This window comes from Caloenas nicobarica, chromosome 2, assembly GCF_036013445.1.
Source record: "Caloenas nicobarica isolate bCalNic1 chromosome 2, bCalNic1.hap1, whole genome shotgun sequence".
Lineage (NCBI taxonomy): Eukaryota > Metazoa > Chordata > Aves > Columbiformes > Columbidae > Caloenas > Caloenas nicobarica.
Genome location: NC_088246.1, coordinates 54,091,239 through 54,106,439, shown reverse-complemented (window position 1 = coordinate 54,106,439; position 15,201 = coordinate 54,091,239). Strand labels below are relative to the sequence as shown.

Below are 15,201 nucleotides of genomic sequence, written 5' to 3'. Positions count from 1 at the left end.
CACACAAGCGCCTGGCAGGGACGACAGCGCTTCTCGGGCATTCCTGGCCAAGAAGCACAGCAGCAAAACAAGTTGTGGAAGGCAAAAAGTCTGCTCGTCATCGCTACGTGCCACGCTCTGGAAAAGATCCCACGGTACCACACACCTCTTCTTCTTCTACTTCTTCTTCTTTGGGGCATGGTCAGTCCCGCGCCTCATTCTCAACGTTCTCCCTCTTCAGGAACCAGGGAAAGCTTGGCCTCTATTCCGCTGCTGCTCTCTGCAGCTCTGGGACTCGCCTTTGCCAGCCTGCAAGGGATGTTTTTCAAGCTAAACTGAAGAATGCATCAGCCTGCTCCTGGGCTACACACGGGCTTGTGTTAATGCTTCTGAGCATTGGCTCAGAAAGAGAATCAGAAAGGGAAAAAAAATGACATGAAATAACAAAACATGAAATAACATAAAACAAAGTAAATTAATAAATTAACAACAACAGCAACAAATAAAAAAATAAAATAAAGTAAAATAAAATAAAATAAAACAAATAAAATAAAATAAAATAAAATAAAATAAAATAAAATAAAAGACTTGTATCCATTGTGTTATGTGGCTTTGGAAAGGGGAAGGGAAGGGAGGGAAGGGAAGGGAAGGGAAGGGGAAGGGAAGGAAGGGAAGGGAAGGGAAGGGAAGGGAAGGGAAGGGAAGGGAAGGGAAGGGAAGGGAAGGGAAGGGAAGGGGAAGGGAAGGGAAGGGAAGGGAAGGGAAGGGAAAGGAAGGGAAGGGAAGGGAAATAGAAGAGTAAGAGTAAGAGAGAGAAGGAGAGAGAAAGAGAAGAGAAGAGAAGAGAAGAAGAGAAGAGAAGAGAAGAGAAGAGAAGAGAAGAGAAGAGAAGAGAGGAGGAAGAGAAGAGAAGAAAAGAGAAGAGAAGAGAAGAGAAGAGAGAGAAGAAAAGAGAAGAGAAGAGAAGAGGAGAGAAGAGGAGAAGAGAAAAGGGAAGAGAAGAGAAGAGAGAAGAGAAGAGAAGAGAAGAGGAGAGAAGAGAAGAGAAGAGAGAAGAAGAGAGAGGAGAGAAGAGAAGAGAAGAGAAGAGAAAGAGAAGAGAAGAGAAGAGAAGAGAAGAGAAGAGAAAGAGAAGAGAAAGAGAAGAGAGAAGAAGAGAAGAGAAGAGAAGAGAGAAGAGGAGAGAATTCTGCTTTGTTATGCCTGGAGTCATGCATGTCAAGCCCTGACCTAGCCCTGAGGGCTCCATACCTAAAGAATATTGCACTATTACCTCCTCCCCATCACATACCTATATCAATAGCTGCACGGGAAAGGCTGGTTTGCAAACTGTAGCTCAGCAAGCAGTTTGCTGTGGAAGCCCCGGTCAGAGGGCACGGGTAGGAAGGTCCCAGTGTGAAACAGCCAAAGAGAGAAAACCCGCTGAGTCCCCAAAGCCATCGGTACCCAAACAGCCACTGAGGCGGGAGCTGTCTAAGGAAGAGAAAGTCAAAACACAGCGAGTCATTGCCCTGGAGTGCCACAGAGAAGGCACCTTCGTGTAATTGAACGGGACATGGTCACAGGCAGTAGCGCTACTGGAAGTAAGGCTGGACTGGCAACAAATCCACACTGTATTTTTGCAAAAAAGGGACACGATTTGCTTGATGACTCCCCGTGTCTTGTAGGTACAGGGACTGATTTGGGGCCAGCAGCCCAAAGGCTTCCTCCAAAGGCTGCTGGGCGGAGGGGGGGCGGGCGGGGCTGCACACGTGTGGCTCTGTCACCCCCATGTCACAATGCCAGCACCCGGCAACGCAGCGGTCACAATGCCCCGGGCAGCATCAAAAGGAGCAGCCTCCCGTGTTCAGTGCCAGAGCTGGCCCGGGGGCAGCCCCAACACATCCCAGGGGAAGCACTTGAGGAGCTGCTGGAATCACGGGGCAGGGGCTGAGGGAGGAAGACCTTGCATGAGGCTGCTGGAGGTTCTCCACTGCAAGACAATCTGCTGGCAGGGCCACCTTCCAAGCTCAGCTAATGGATGAAAATCCACTTGCACTGCTGGATAGCAGTGGCAAGACCAAGGGAATTCCTTCTGGAGGAGCACTGCAGAGCTCACCATCCTCATCCCCTGCGGAGCCAGGCTCAGGAGCCGTAAGAAACAGCAGGTAGAGGGGTTGCAAGGGGTTGCAGTGCTTTGGAACACCCACTGGTGTCCTGACAGGCACAGGGAGGATTCTTGCCCCCAAGGTCCATCAGCTCAGAGGCATTTGGGCACTCTGGCAAGTCCCCGAGATGGCTCCAGCTCAAGGGAGGATAGGGCTTGGGCAGGTCCTGGGAGGCGCGAGCAGCCTGTGGGACAAGGAGCCAGGTCTGGCTCACATGCTCAGGGAACAGCCGATCGCCAGCACTGGGGTCAGGAAGGAATTTTTTCCCCCGGGGCAGATTGGCACTGGTCCCCGGGGGTTTTTTGCCTTCCTCTGCAGCATTGAGCATGACCACGTTTCAGAGCTCCTCTGGGCCCTTTTGGCTCGGTTCCTGCCTGCTGCTCAAGCACCAGGAAGATGGCCTCTCGTGCCCTGCAGCTGGGGGGAGGAAGGCTTTTTTTTCCCCCCATGTGGGACACCAAGTGTCTGCGGGGGTTTTTTGCCTTCCTCTGCAGCGTTGAGCACGGCCCCTCGCCACGGCTTCTTTGGGCCATTTGGGCTGGGAGCCTGCTGCTCATGCTCCACGATGGTGGCCCTAAACCTAGCTAGAACAGCCTACCTAAAACAAAACAACATACAACAACTAATCTAAACCAACCTTAAACCACTGGAAACAAAAACCTTCAAAATCTTAAAACAACCGGCCATGAGCAACCTCAAAAGAACCTTCAACAATCTGCAACATACTGCCCGAACCAACCTAACTCAACCTCAAGCAAACAACCTAAACCAAAAACAAACCACCTTCAATGACCTCAAAGAACCGAGCTTAAACAACCTCAGGCCTCTGAGAAACACACCACCTACAAACACACAACCAACCTCATACAGCACAAAACAACTGAAAACAACTAACCTCCAACAACCCAAACAACCTCAACCAACCTCAACCAAATCATCCAAAAAACCTCCAACACCAAACAACCAAAACCAAACCTACCAAAAAAACCAAACTAAACGGCCTATTCGACCTAAACCACCGGAAAACACCTAAACAACCTCAAACAGCCTACCCAAATCAAATCACCTCACCCAACCTACCTAAAAACAACTAAACCAACCTCAACCAAACAACCTCAACCAACCTCAACACAAACCCTTCAAGCGACCTCAACGATGGAAACCAAATCTACCTGAAAACACACACATCCCCCAACCTGCCTAAACTGCCTACTGAAACAAAACAGAAACAAACCGAAACAGCCGAAAATAACCAACCTAAACCACCCAACAGAAAATCATCTAAACCACCTCAAACAAATGACCTCAACCAACCCCAAACAAACTACTGAAAACAACCTCAACAAAAACAACTTGGGATACCCCACCTAAAACGACCAACGCAAAACAACTTCAACCCAAAATCACCTACATCAAGCAACCGAAACTCACCAGCCTTCAACAAACGGCCTCTCACAACCACCCTCAAAGAACCTGCCTCAAACAAACCACCTCAAACCACCTCAACAACCTCAACCAAGCTACCAAAACCAAAAACCTCCACCAAAACAGCCCCTGCTTGGAAGGCCTCCAGCCTGCCTGCGCCATCCCCAGCTGCCGCTTGTCAGCTCTCCCTGCGGGACACACAAGCGCCTGGCAGGGACGACAGCGCTTCTCGGGCATTCCTGGCCAAGAAGCACAGCAGCAAAACAAGTTGTGGAAGGCAAAAAGTCTGCTCGTCATCGCTACGTGCCACGCTCTGGAAAAGATCCCACGGTACCACACACCTCTTCTTCTTCTACTTCTTCTTCTTTGGGGCATGGTCAGTCCCGCGCCTCATTCTCAACGTTCTCCCTCTTCAGGAACCAGGGAAAGCTTGGCCTCTATTCCTGCTGCTGCTCTCTGCAGCTCTGGGACTCGCCTTTGCCAGCCTGCAAGGGATGTTTTTTCAAGCTAAACTGAAGAATGCATCAGCCTGCTCCTGGCTACACACGGGCTTGTGTTAATGCTTCTGAGCATTGGCTCAGAAAGAGAATCAGAAAGGGAAAAAAAATGACATGAAATAACAAAACATGAAATAACATAAAACAAAGTAAATTAATAAATTAACAACAACAGCAACAAAATAAAAAAATAAAATAAAGTAAAATAAAATAAAATAAAACAAATAAAATAAAATAAAATAAAATAAAATAAAATAAAATAAAATAAAAGACTTGTATCCATTGTGTTATGTGGCTTTGAAAGGGGAAGGGAAGGGAAGGGAAGGGAAGGGAAGGGAAGGGAAGGGAAGGGAAGGGAAGGGAAGGGAAGGGAAGGGAAGGGAAGGGAAGGGAAGGGAAGGGAAGGGAAGGGAAGGGAAGGGAAGGGAAGGGAAGGGAAGGGAAGGGAAGGGAAGGGAAGGGAAGGGAAGGGAAGGGAAGGGAAAGGAAGGGAAGGGAAGGGAAATAGAAGAGTAAGAGTAAGAGAGAAGAGAAGAGAAGAGAAGAGAAGAGAAGAGAAGAGAAGAGAAGAGAAGAGAAGAGAAGAGAAGAGAAGAGAAGAGAAGAGAAGAGAAGAGAGGAGAAGAGAAGAGAAGAAAAGAGAAGAGAAGAGAAGAGAAGAGAAGAGAGAGAAGAAAAGAGAAGAGAAGAGAAGAGGAGAGAAGAGGAGAAGAGAAAAGGGAAGAGAAGAGAAGAAGAGAAGAGAAGAGAAGAGGAGAGAAGAGAAGAGGAGAGGAGAGAAGAGAAGAGGAGAGAAGAGAAGAGAAGAGAAGAGAAGAGAAGAGAAGAGAAGAGAAGAGAAGAGAAGAGAAGAGAAGAGAAGAGAAGAGAAGAGAAGAGAAGAGAAGAGAGAAGAGGAGAGAATTCTGCTTTGTTATGCCTGGAGTCATGCATGTCAAGCCCTGACCTAGCCCTGAGGGCTCCATACCTAAAGAATATTGCACTATTACCTCCTCCCCATCACATACCTATATCAATAGCTGCACGGGAAAGGCTGGTTTGCAAACTGTAGCTCAGCAAGCAGTTTGCTGTGGAAGCCCCGGTCAGAGGGCACGGGTAGGAAGGTCCCAGTGTGAAACAGCCAAAGAGAGAAAACCCGCTGAGTCCCCAAAGCCATCGGTGCCCAAACAGCCACTGAGGCGGGAGCTGTCTAAGGAAGAGAAAGTCAAAACACAGCGAGTCATTGCCCTGAGTGCCACAGAGAAGGCACCTTCGTGTAATTGAACGGGACATGGTCACAGGCAGTAGCGCTACTGGAAGTAAGGCTGGACTGGCAACAAATCCACACTGTATTTTTGCAAAAAAGGGACACGATTTGCTTGATGACTCCCCGTGTCTTGTAGGTACAGGGACTGATTTGGGGCCAGCAGCCCAAAGGCTTCCTCCAAAGGCTGCTGGGCGGAGGGGGGGCGGGCGGGGCTGCACACGTGTGGCTCTGTCACCCCCATGTCACAATGCCAGCACCCGGCAACGCAGCGGTCACAATGCCCCGGGCAGCATCAAAAGGAGCAGCCTCCCGTGTTCAGTGCCAGAGCTGGCCCGGGGGCAGCCCCAACACATCCCAGGGGAAGCACTTGAGGAGCTGCTGGAATCACGGGGCAGGGGCTGAGGGAGGAAGACCTTGCATGAGGCTGCTGGAGGTTCTCCACTGCAAGACAATCTGCTGGCAGGGCCACCTTCCAAGCTCAGCTAATGGATGAAAATCCACTTGCACTGCTGGATAGCAGTGGCAAGACCAAGGGAATTCCTTCTGGAGGAGCACTGCAGAGCTCACCATCCTCATCCCCTGCGGAGCCAGGCTCAGGAGCCGTAAGAAACAGCAGGTAGAGGGGTTGCAAGGGGTTGCAGTGCTTTGGAACACCCACTGGTGTCCTGACAGGCACAGGGAGGATTCTTGCCCCCAAGGTCCATCAGCTCAGAGGCATTTGGGCACTCTGGCAAGTCCCCGAGATGGCTCCAGCTCAAGGGAGGATAGGGCTTGGGCAGGTCCTGGGAGGCGCGAGCAGCCTGTGGGACAAGGAGCCAGGTCTGGCTCACATGCTCAGGGAACAGCCGATCGCCAGCACTGGGGTCAGGAAGGAATTTTTTCCCCCGGGGCAGATTGGCACTGGTCCCCGGGGGTTTTTTGCCTTCCTCTGCAGCATTGAGCATGACCACGTTTCAGAGCTCCTCTGGGCCCTTTTGGCTCGGTTCCTGCCTGCTGCTCAAGCACCAGGAAGATGGCCTCTCGTGCCCTGCAGCTGGGGGGAGGAAGGCTTTTTTTTCCCCCCATGTGGGACACCAAGTGTCTGCGGGGGTTTTTTGCCTTCCTCTGCAGCGTTGAGCACGGCCCCTCGCCACGGCTTCTTTGGGCCATTTGGGCTGGGAGCCTGCTGCTCATGCTCCACGATGGTGGCCCTAAACCTAGCTAGAACAGCCTACCTAAAACAAAACAACATACAACAACTAATCTAAACCAACCTTAAACCACTGGAAACAAAAACCTTCAAAATCTTAAAACAACCGGCCATGAGCAACCTCAAAAGAACCTTCAACAATCTGCAACATACTGCCCGAACCAACCTAACTCAACCTCAAGCAAACAACCTAAACCAAAAACAAACCACCTTCAATGACCTCAAAGAACCAAGCTTAAACAACCTCAGGCCTCTGAGAAACACACCACCTACAAACACACAACCAACCTCATACAGCACAAAACAACTGAAAACAACTAACCTCCAACAACCCAAACAACCTCAACCAACCTCAACCAAATCATCCAAAAAACCTCCAACACCAAACAACCAAAACCAAACCTACCAAAAAAACCAAACTAAACGGCCTATTCGACCTAAACCACCGGAAAACACCTAAACAACCTCAAACAGCCTACCCAAATCAAATCACCTCACCCAACCTACCTAAAAACAACTAAACCAACCTCAACCAAACAACCTCAACCAACCTCAACACAAACCCTTCAAGCGACCTCAACGATGGAAACCAAATCTACCTGAAAACACACACATCCCCCAACCTGCCTAAACTGCCTACTGAAACAAAACAGAAACAAACCGAAACAGCCGAAAATAACCAACCTAAACCACCCAACAGAAAATCATCTAAACCACCTCAAACAAATGACCTCAACCAACCCCAAACAAACTACTGAAAACAACCTCAACAAAAACAACTTGGGATACCCCACCTAAAACGACCAACGCAAAACAACTTCAACCCAAAATCACCTACATCAAGCAACCGAAACTCACCAGCCTTCAACAAACGGCCTCTCACAACCACCCTCAAAGAACCTGCCTCAAACAAACCACCTCAAACCACCTCAACAACCTCAACCAAGCTACCAAAACCAAAAACCTCCACCAAAACAGCCCCTGCTTGGAAGGCCTCCAGCCTGCCTGCGCCATCCCCAGCTGCCGCTTGTCAGCTCTCCCTGCGGGACACACAAGCGCCTGGCAGGGACGACAGCGCTTCTCGGGCATTCCTGGCCAAGAAGCACAGCAGCAAAACAAGTTGTGGAAGGCAAAAAGTCTGCTCGTCATCGCTACGTGCCACGCTCTGGAAAAGATCCCACGGTACCACACACCTCTTCTTCTTCTACTTCTTCTTCTTTGGGGCATGGTCAGTCCCGCGCCTCATTCTCAACGTTCTCCCTCTTCAGGAACCAGGGAAAGCTTGGCCTCTATTCCTGCTGCTGCTCTCTGCAGCTCTGGGACTCGCCTTTGCCAGCCTGCAAGGGATGTTTTTTCAAGCTAAACTGAAGAATGCATCAGCCTGCTCCTGGCTACACATGGCCTTGTGTTAATGCTTCTGAGCATTGGCTCAGAAAGAGAATCAGAAAGGGAAAAAAAATGACATGAAATAACATAACATGAAATAACATAAAACAAAGTAAATTAATAAATTAACAACGACAGCAACAAAATAAAAAAATAAAATAAAATAAAATTTAAAAAAAATAAATAAAATAAAAGTAAAGACTTGTATCCATTGTGTTATGTGTCTTTGAAAGGGGAAGGGAAGGGAAGGGAAGGGAAGGGAAGGGAAGGGAAGGGAAGGGAAGGGAAGGGAAGGGAAGGGAAGGGAAGGGAAGGGAAGGGAAGGGAAGGGAAGGGAAGGGAAGGGAAGGGAAGGGAAGGGAAGGGAAGGGAAGGGAAGGGAAGGGAAGGGAAGGGAAGGGAAGGGAAGGGAAGGGAAGGGAAGGGAAGGGCGGGACGAGAGGGGAGCGGAGAGGAGAGGAGAATGGAAGAGAAGAGAAATAGAAGAGAAAGAGAAGGAGAAGGAGAAGCAGAAGGAGAAGGAGAAGGAGAAGGAGAAGGAGAAGGAGAAGGGAAGGGAAGGGAAGGGAAACGAAGCGAAGCGAAGAGAAGAGAATTCTGCTTTGTTATGCCTTGAGTCATGCATGACAAGCCCTGACCAAGCCCTGAGGGCTCCATACCTAAAGAATATTGCACTATTACCTCCTCCCCATCACATACCTATATCAATAGCTGCATGGGAAAGGCTGATTTGCAAACTGTAGCTCAGCAAACAGTTTGCTGTGGAAGCCCCGGTCAGAGGGCACGGGTAGGAAGGTCCCAGTGTGAAACAGCCAAAGAGAGAAAACCCGCTGAGTCCCCAAAGCCATCGGTGCCCAAACAGCCACTGAGGCGGGAGCTGTCTAAGGAAGAGAAAGTCAAAACACAGCGAGTCATTGCCCTGAGTGCCACAGAGAAGGCACCTTCGTGTAATTGAACGGGACATGGTCACAGGCAGTAGTGCTGCTGGAAGTAAGGCTGGACTGGCTTTTTTCTAATCCTAACAGTTAACAGATCCCCAGATTGGATTGTTCAAAATGGGCGTAAATTTTATAATTCCGATACAGGTGAGAAATTTGGGGTGCAGAAAAAGGATTTGAGCAAGATTTAGCCATTCAGCAATAATGAAGGGACTGTAACTGGAGGTGATGCCAAAACTCCATCTTCTGCATTTCTATTCCTTATTTTAGTAGAAAGGTGGTCTCCAGGTTCAGAAGAAGGATCACACATAAGAAGGGATTTGGGATCTGTTGTTTGCAGGTACGTATTAATGGATTGATGGTTTAAAAGTGGTGCCTTGTAGAAATGGATGAAATACCCTGTGTAAGCACTGCTCTTTAAATATAAACACGGGAACATTTTATGCACGTCAAAATTTATAAAAAGTGAGCTAGTTGTGAAATTAGAGTTGTTTATATTAGATGAGTGTTATGGCTGTAGTGTGACTTGAATGTTTCATTCAAGAATTTTTCCTTAAAACAAAACTTTTTTCTTTCTCCAAAAATCAAGACCTCTCCTGAATCTCTCTGAAGAGGAAGACCTCTAAATGCCACCTGCTAGAAAATCCTGGGTGAAGACATCCAAAGTAGTAGCCTCTCCTACGAATATAAATACAAGAATTTAGCAATTGCTGGGACTGTATGAGAAACAGGCAATACATACAGATAATACTTATCGTAACTGCCAATGACGAGAAGCTTCAGAAGTTAAGATATTTATGATACCTGCTGTTCCGTGCTTTCTATCTAAAAAATGTTTTGAGTTAGATATCTGAGAGTCCTCACGTAAGCATGCCGCTCAGAGGTTTAAATTTTACTTTCAGTGATTGTCCGTTCTTGTTCGCAAGCCGTACAGTAACGCATGGAGCATATTAAATTAATAAGGGAATAAAGTGTTTTGAATTCTCTCACACTCCTGCTCATTCTGTTCCTTACTTACACCCAAGCGGTGGCTGCAGCTGTGCCCAGGGAAACAATCTGCTGAGGTGGTGGCTGCGAAAAAGCATCACGCCATGAACAGCTTGGAGAAATGAAACAGCACAGAAACATGCTACTGCACATTGGCATCTGCAGATGGAGCCACACTATACCCTGTCTATTGGCACAGCAGCCACTGATGAAAACATCTGTAGTAAAACTTGTAATGTACTTTGCTTGAAGTTTGTTTTGTTTTGTTTTTTTCTTGGTTATTTCTCATTGTCTTCCTGCAGACTTACTCTTTCACCTACTGTGCATTATACATGTATGAATGCCCTTTTATATGCACATGCAAGATAGCATCTTCTTCACACTACTTCATTATTTGTCCAACTTCTTCATATTTTCCTCCTTTTCTTCTGACAGATTTGTGGGACAAAGATGATGGGATTAAGAAGATTGTTATGGTGAAAGAGACAGCAGGATTTGGTAGATGAGTAGGGCACAAAAAAAGCTGTGCTTGGGTGCACAGAATAGCCTCGCTTTTTCCTTTCAGCACCTATGTCCATGTGGTAAAGCCCAAATTAATTTGCCAATCAAATGCAAGCTACAAAACATAAAGTATTTGTTTAAAAAACGTGAAATGCAGCACAGACAATTAAAACCATAACATAATTTGTTCAATCCCCATTAACGGGTTCACCTTTTTTCATGTCATGTGCAAAAGTTGTGCCATACCTGGAGAAGAAGTCATCTGTTTATGTTCAACTCCCAAACAGTGGGCACTGTCAGTGCCTACTTCTAAAGCTGTGCATATCTGCAACTTTGAGGTGATACTGACTGACCTGGCAATGTAAGGTGGTTTGCTGAGGAACCCGAGCCTGCTAAGTCAGCTGAACGTCGTGCCGGACCTTTAAAAAAAAGGGTAGTCTGAGCAGAGATGGATGAACAGTAGTCCCACCAGCCATGAAAATACTTTCTATAATGCTGCCACCACCCCAAGGTGTTTGCTGTCTTCTACTGGGAAAGTAGCCGCACTTCTGGGGACCTTTCCATCTATAGGAGTCGACATCAAACATCTCTTCTTTTTGTCACCTACTGGGTTTGGGTGGAGGCACCTGAGTTATTGATTCCGCAAGTTTCATGTTCTTAAGTTTTGGACCTATGAACTGCTGCCAGATCTGAGACAGCTTTCCCTTCAGCTAAAGTCCGCACCAAACTGGCAACTGCCAGTTTTATTCCCCGCTGCGGCACTTACCTCACTTCTGTGGCAGTTCAGCAAGCGGCTGCAACATGTTGGGAACCACCGGTTGGTAATGGCTCTGGATATTTATGTCACCAGCTATATGCACCGGAGAAAAGACTCTGATACTGTACTTGCAAGTGGAGGTGAGTCACTCAAATCATTGGATGTCTTCTCCAAACCATATTTTCTCCCTTCTTGCTTTTGTGGTAGTTAGTATTTTGTATTTGAAGATCACAGGCAACTACATCAACACCCTCAATATCTAACAGGAATTGGCAGATTGGTGTCATCTCCACTAGCACTGGACTGGAGGTACATGCAGACTCCAACCGAGCGGATAAGGTGTAAGAATACAAGCAGGTACAGCAGCAAGCACATTGCATGTTCTTCAGGAAATCAACACCAGTGAACCCCCCCAGAAAGGAAAGGAGTGAATTAAAACTGGAATTTCAGGAAAAAGGGAATTCACAAAGCCAGGGGGAAAGGGAAAGGTAAGGCTGACATGCCTACTCCCCAAACGGGTAGAGATTTACCTTGGGGTCCTTGAATAAGCTATTTGAATTCCTTATCTCAGGTTCCCTGACTGTACAAATTAGGTAATACCACTAACTCCTCCTCACAGGGGCAAGTGATGAGCACTGACTGCTGCCCAAGCAATGTTCTCACTATGCTTAAAGAAAAAAAGAGTTGATTCTTACTAGTACTCTACAGGGACCTGGATGCTGGAAAACAAATGGCAAGTGCCATGCCTGGATCACATGTAGAAAGTATCGGAATAAAATGAACCCTTCTGCAACTTTAATTCAAATAGAGCAGAGACCTTGTTGTTTTTATTTGGTAATAGGATGAACATACATGGACTCAGTTACAGGAAAACTGGAATGTTGAAAAATGTTTTATACATTTAGAGACCACGAGCCTCTTCTTTGAAGTAAGGAACTAACAATACATATTGTTTAAAATCATTCTCAGAACAGTTGAGAATACTTGGCATTACATGGTATCATTCATTTGTGGTTTGCATTTTTTTTTCCTTATAACAAACCCAATAGATCTTTTTTTCATTACCTTACCCACCCAGTCCCAGGAGCAAACTAGCAATGAGTTCTACTTTCAGCGTGGATTGTAACCTGTCTTCTATCCCCTGCTGCAAAATAGTGTTAACAGCCTGCCTCTTTCTTCCTTGAAAAATGTTAGAGAACAGATGCCTGTTGTCCATTTTAGTTCAGTTCAAGAAAGACATCTCCACAATCAGTTCTGCAACCACAAAAATACTCTAAAGTTTATATTCAACTTCATACATGGAATTCCCTGCAGAAAGCCAGCTGAGAGAAGGTTATTTTACATGACCAAGATCCTTGAATTTGGTTAATTTCCCCTTGTCCTTCCTACCAATAGGTTTGATGTTTCTTCACTTTATTTAGGACCTGTCACTGCAGGGTTAACCACAAGAGCAGTGAAATCTACTGTCATAGATAAGCCACGAAGTCCACCCTTCCTGCCTGCTGAAGGTACTCAGTGCACTAGGGTATGACTCTGAAGTGCCTACAAGAAGTAGCATCATCAGAACTAGGAGAGATAGATAGTCTTATTTAAACACATTGTGGTGGAAGCAGCTCCTCCCACAGCAAAGGAAGGCAGCGTCACCTTGATGCATTGGCTTTACACAGATCGCCCTGCGTGTCATTGGTTGTACATGTTTCGGTTATTTGATCTTTGGTCCCAGACACTGCGGTGGGACCAGCAGGACTTTGCATGCAACTTCCTTCGATTTCAGTGCAACTGAAGAGTGACCAGGCCTGAGGTGCTACTTTGTTCTAAGCTGATGGTGCAAATGCAATGGCTTTTGTCTACTGGGGAAGAACAGGGAGGAGAAAAGGGAAATATTCCTGTGAGAATCTGGGCCTGTAGACAACCAGAAGGTCTGGTAAAAACCCAACCAGAACCCTACAATAAAAATAGCAAATATTTAAAAAAATTGCATATAAAAGTGTATAAAAATATCATCCAAGCAAGAAGAAAAGGAAAATGCTCACTCTGTCATTCTACTGCTAGTTTTCATCACTAGAAAACCCCAATGGCCGTAACTAATTTTGTTTGATAGATGCACTCCTATGATGACCTGCAGAGACAACAAGATTACGTATAATCCTCCTACCACTGGATAGTTTCTGAAACTGGAGTGTTACAAGTACACAACAGTTGATACACATGCACTTAGAAGAATCAAAAGAATACAAAATGCCAAGACTCTGCTGTGAGGGTTGTGAGTGAGTCCTGTCTTGAGCTTAGGCATGAGGGTAAATAAATTTGCTAAAACTGAGCTTCAGGTATTCAGCCAGCTTGCCTGGAAGCAGCTCCATTTTCTTCTGCGTGGAGGTCAAGTCACCAGAGAAGAGAGAGCTGATGCCTCAGAGATAGGCATGTGTCCTGGTCCTGCTTGGGTACAGATCAGAACCCTCTGTGCTTGCTAGGGCTCAAAACGGACATCGCATTGTAGCAATGCCAGGGCAGTCTCAGAAGAGGAAATGTATAGACAGCTTTTCATTTCAACAGAAAACAACGGTATTGGCAGTGGCCAACCACCCTGCTCCTGCTTCCATCACAGACAGAGGAAGGGTTGTCTGGGGCTGCAGACTTGTCTGCCTGTAGGAGCAGAGGGATGATGATGTGGGTAATGCAAGTGGGAAAAACCTCAGTATCTGCTTTGGAGGAAGCTAAATTTATGTCTTAAAATGTGAAAGAATGGGTTTTTTTTCCTCCTTTCTATCTGGCCAGCACTGATGCCAGCTTCTCTGAGCGATTTGCATCAGGTCGGTGCCACAGGGCTCCTGCTCAACTTCAGCCAGGACGTGCCTGCTTTTGAGCGCTGATGTTCAGATACCACGCCAGCACAGCTCTGAGATCAGCACTGGTTCAACACATGGGAAAGCACAGGATCGTTCTCTTGTTTTTATTGATTGGGTGAGGTGATTGATTTAAAAAAAAAAAAAAAAGAAAAAAAAAGAATAAAAGACTTGATTATGCTGTCATTTGCTGAGTATATATGGCTATCATATGGCATAGATCATCAGAGGATGATGGGTTTCAGTATTATAAAACAGAATGAGAGGAAAAAGGGCCAAATAAGAAATACTTAAGACCATCTCACAAGTTCCTGGAGATAGACTAGTTTATTCTAGTTGAAGCAAAAAAAGCACTGTCCTTTTAAGGTTCCATCATTTATAATTTGACTAGATTATTGTGCTTTTTAATTAAAAGCCGTGCTTAGGACCCACCATAGAATTTGCAAGGACTAACAGCAGAAGTATTAATATCTGCCTTTAGCTCGGTGAGCTCATGGATCTTCCGATTACCAAGCAGCACAGCACTACCAGCCATCAAATTTTAAATATTTTTGCTTCCAGACTGAGCTTGCAAAACTTTGTAAGTACATATGCAAACATTTGTATATTCAAAGGGTAGTTTGAAAAAACACCACCATATTCCATTCTTGTCTGGTATAACCAACTACACTTTGGAAAAGTCTTTCCAACCACAAAATTTATGCTCAAAAAATGAAACATGGAGAAAAAGGAATTTGCCTCCTTCATTCACTCATCAGGAATAAGACTCCCAAATTCCAGATTAATTCTCATGCCAGACATCCTACTGTATTAATACACAGTGTGTTTACACCAGCTGCAGCTATACAAAAGGCTGCACTTTTAGACAAGCATCAGTTGCACTAGATTGACTACTCTGAAATATGTTTTCAGTCTACAACTGCAAAATTTCTTTTTTTTAATCTACCGCCTATTTTATCATCAGAAAAAAAAATCTGCCTTCTGGCATCTTATATTTTTTCTCAAACATGGAAAACATTAATGACATCCATCCCCTTTTTATACTTAAACATAAAAATCTGACCATGTAACTCTGAAAAATAGTATTGTGCAGTTTGTAAGGAAAGCTGGTTGACTTAAGCATTTTGAGAGGGTGCATCACAGGTTTTTACATTAAAAAAAAAAAAAACAAACAAATCCCTTCTTTCACATGCCTGAACCCTTCTTGCTTGTTGTCACAGAAACTCACAGTTCAAATAACTGAGTGCAGCCCAGAAAACTGTCACTCTTTGAGTCATTTAAACAATGAACAGAATACAATGAGGGT

At 45.9% G+C, this 15,201-nt stretch overlaps 1 protein-coding gene across 1 annotated transcript in view; it reads right to left on the bottom strand.

The window, feature by feature from the left end:
* PDE1C (phosphodiesterase 1C) overlaps window positions 1-15,201 on the bottom strand; it is a 422,458-nt gene that overhangs the window by 35,980 nt on the left and 371,277 nt on the right. The window contains exon 20 of the mRNA XM_065628628.1: window positions 10,649-10,714. Within this exon, the coding sequence (XP_065484700.1) occupies window positions 10,649-10,714 (66 nt within the window). The remainder of the gene's footprint in view (window positions 1-10,648; window positions 10,715-15,201) is intronic.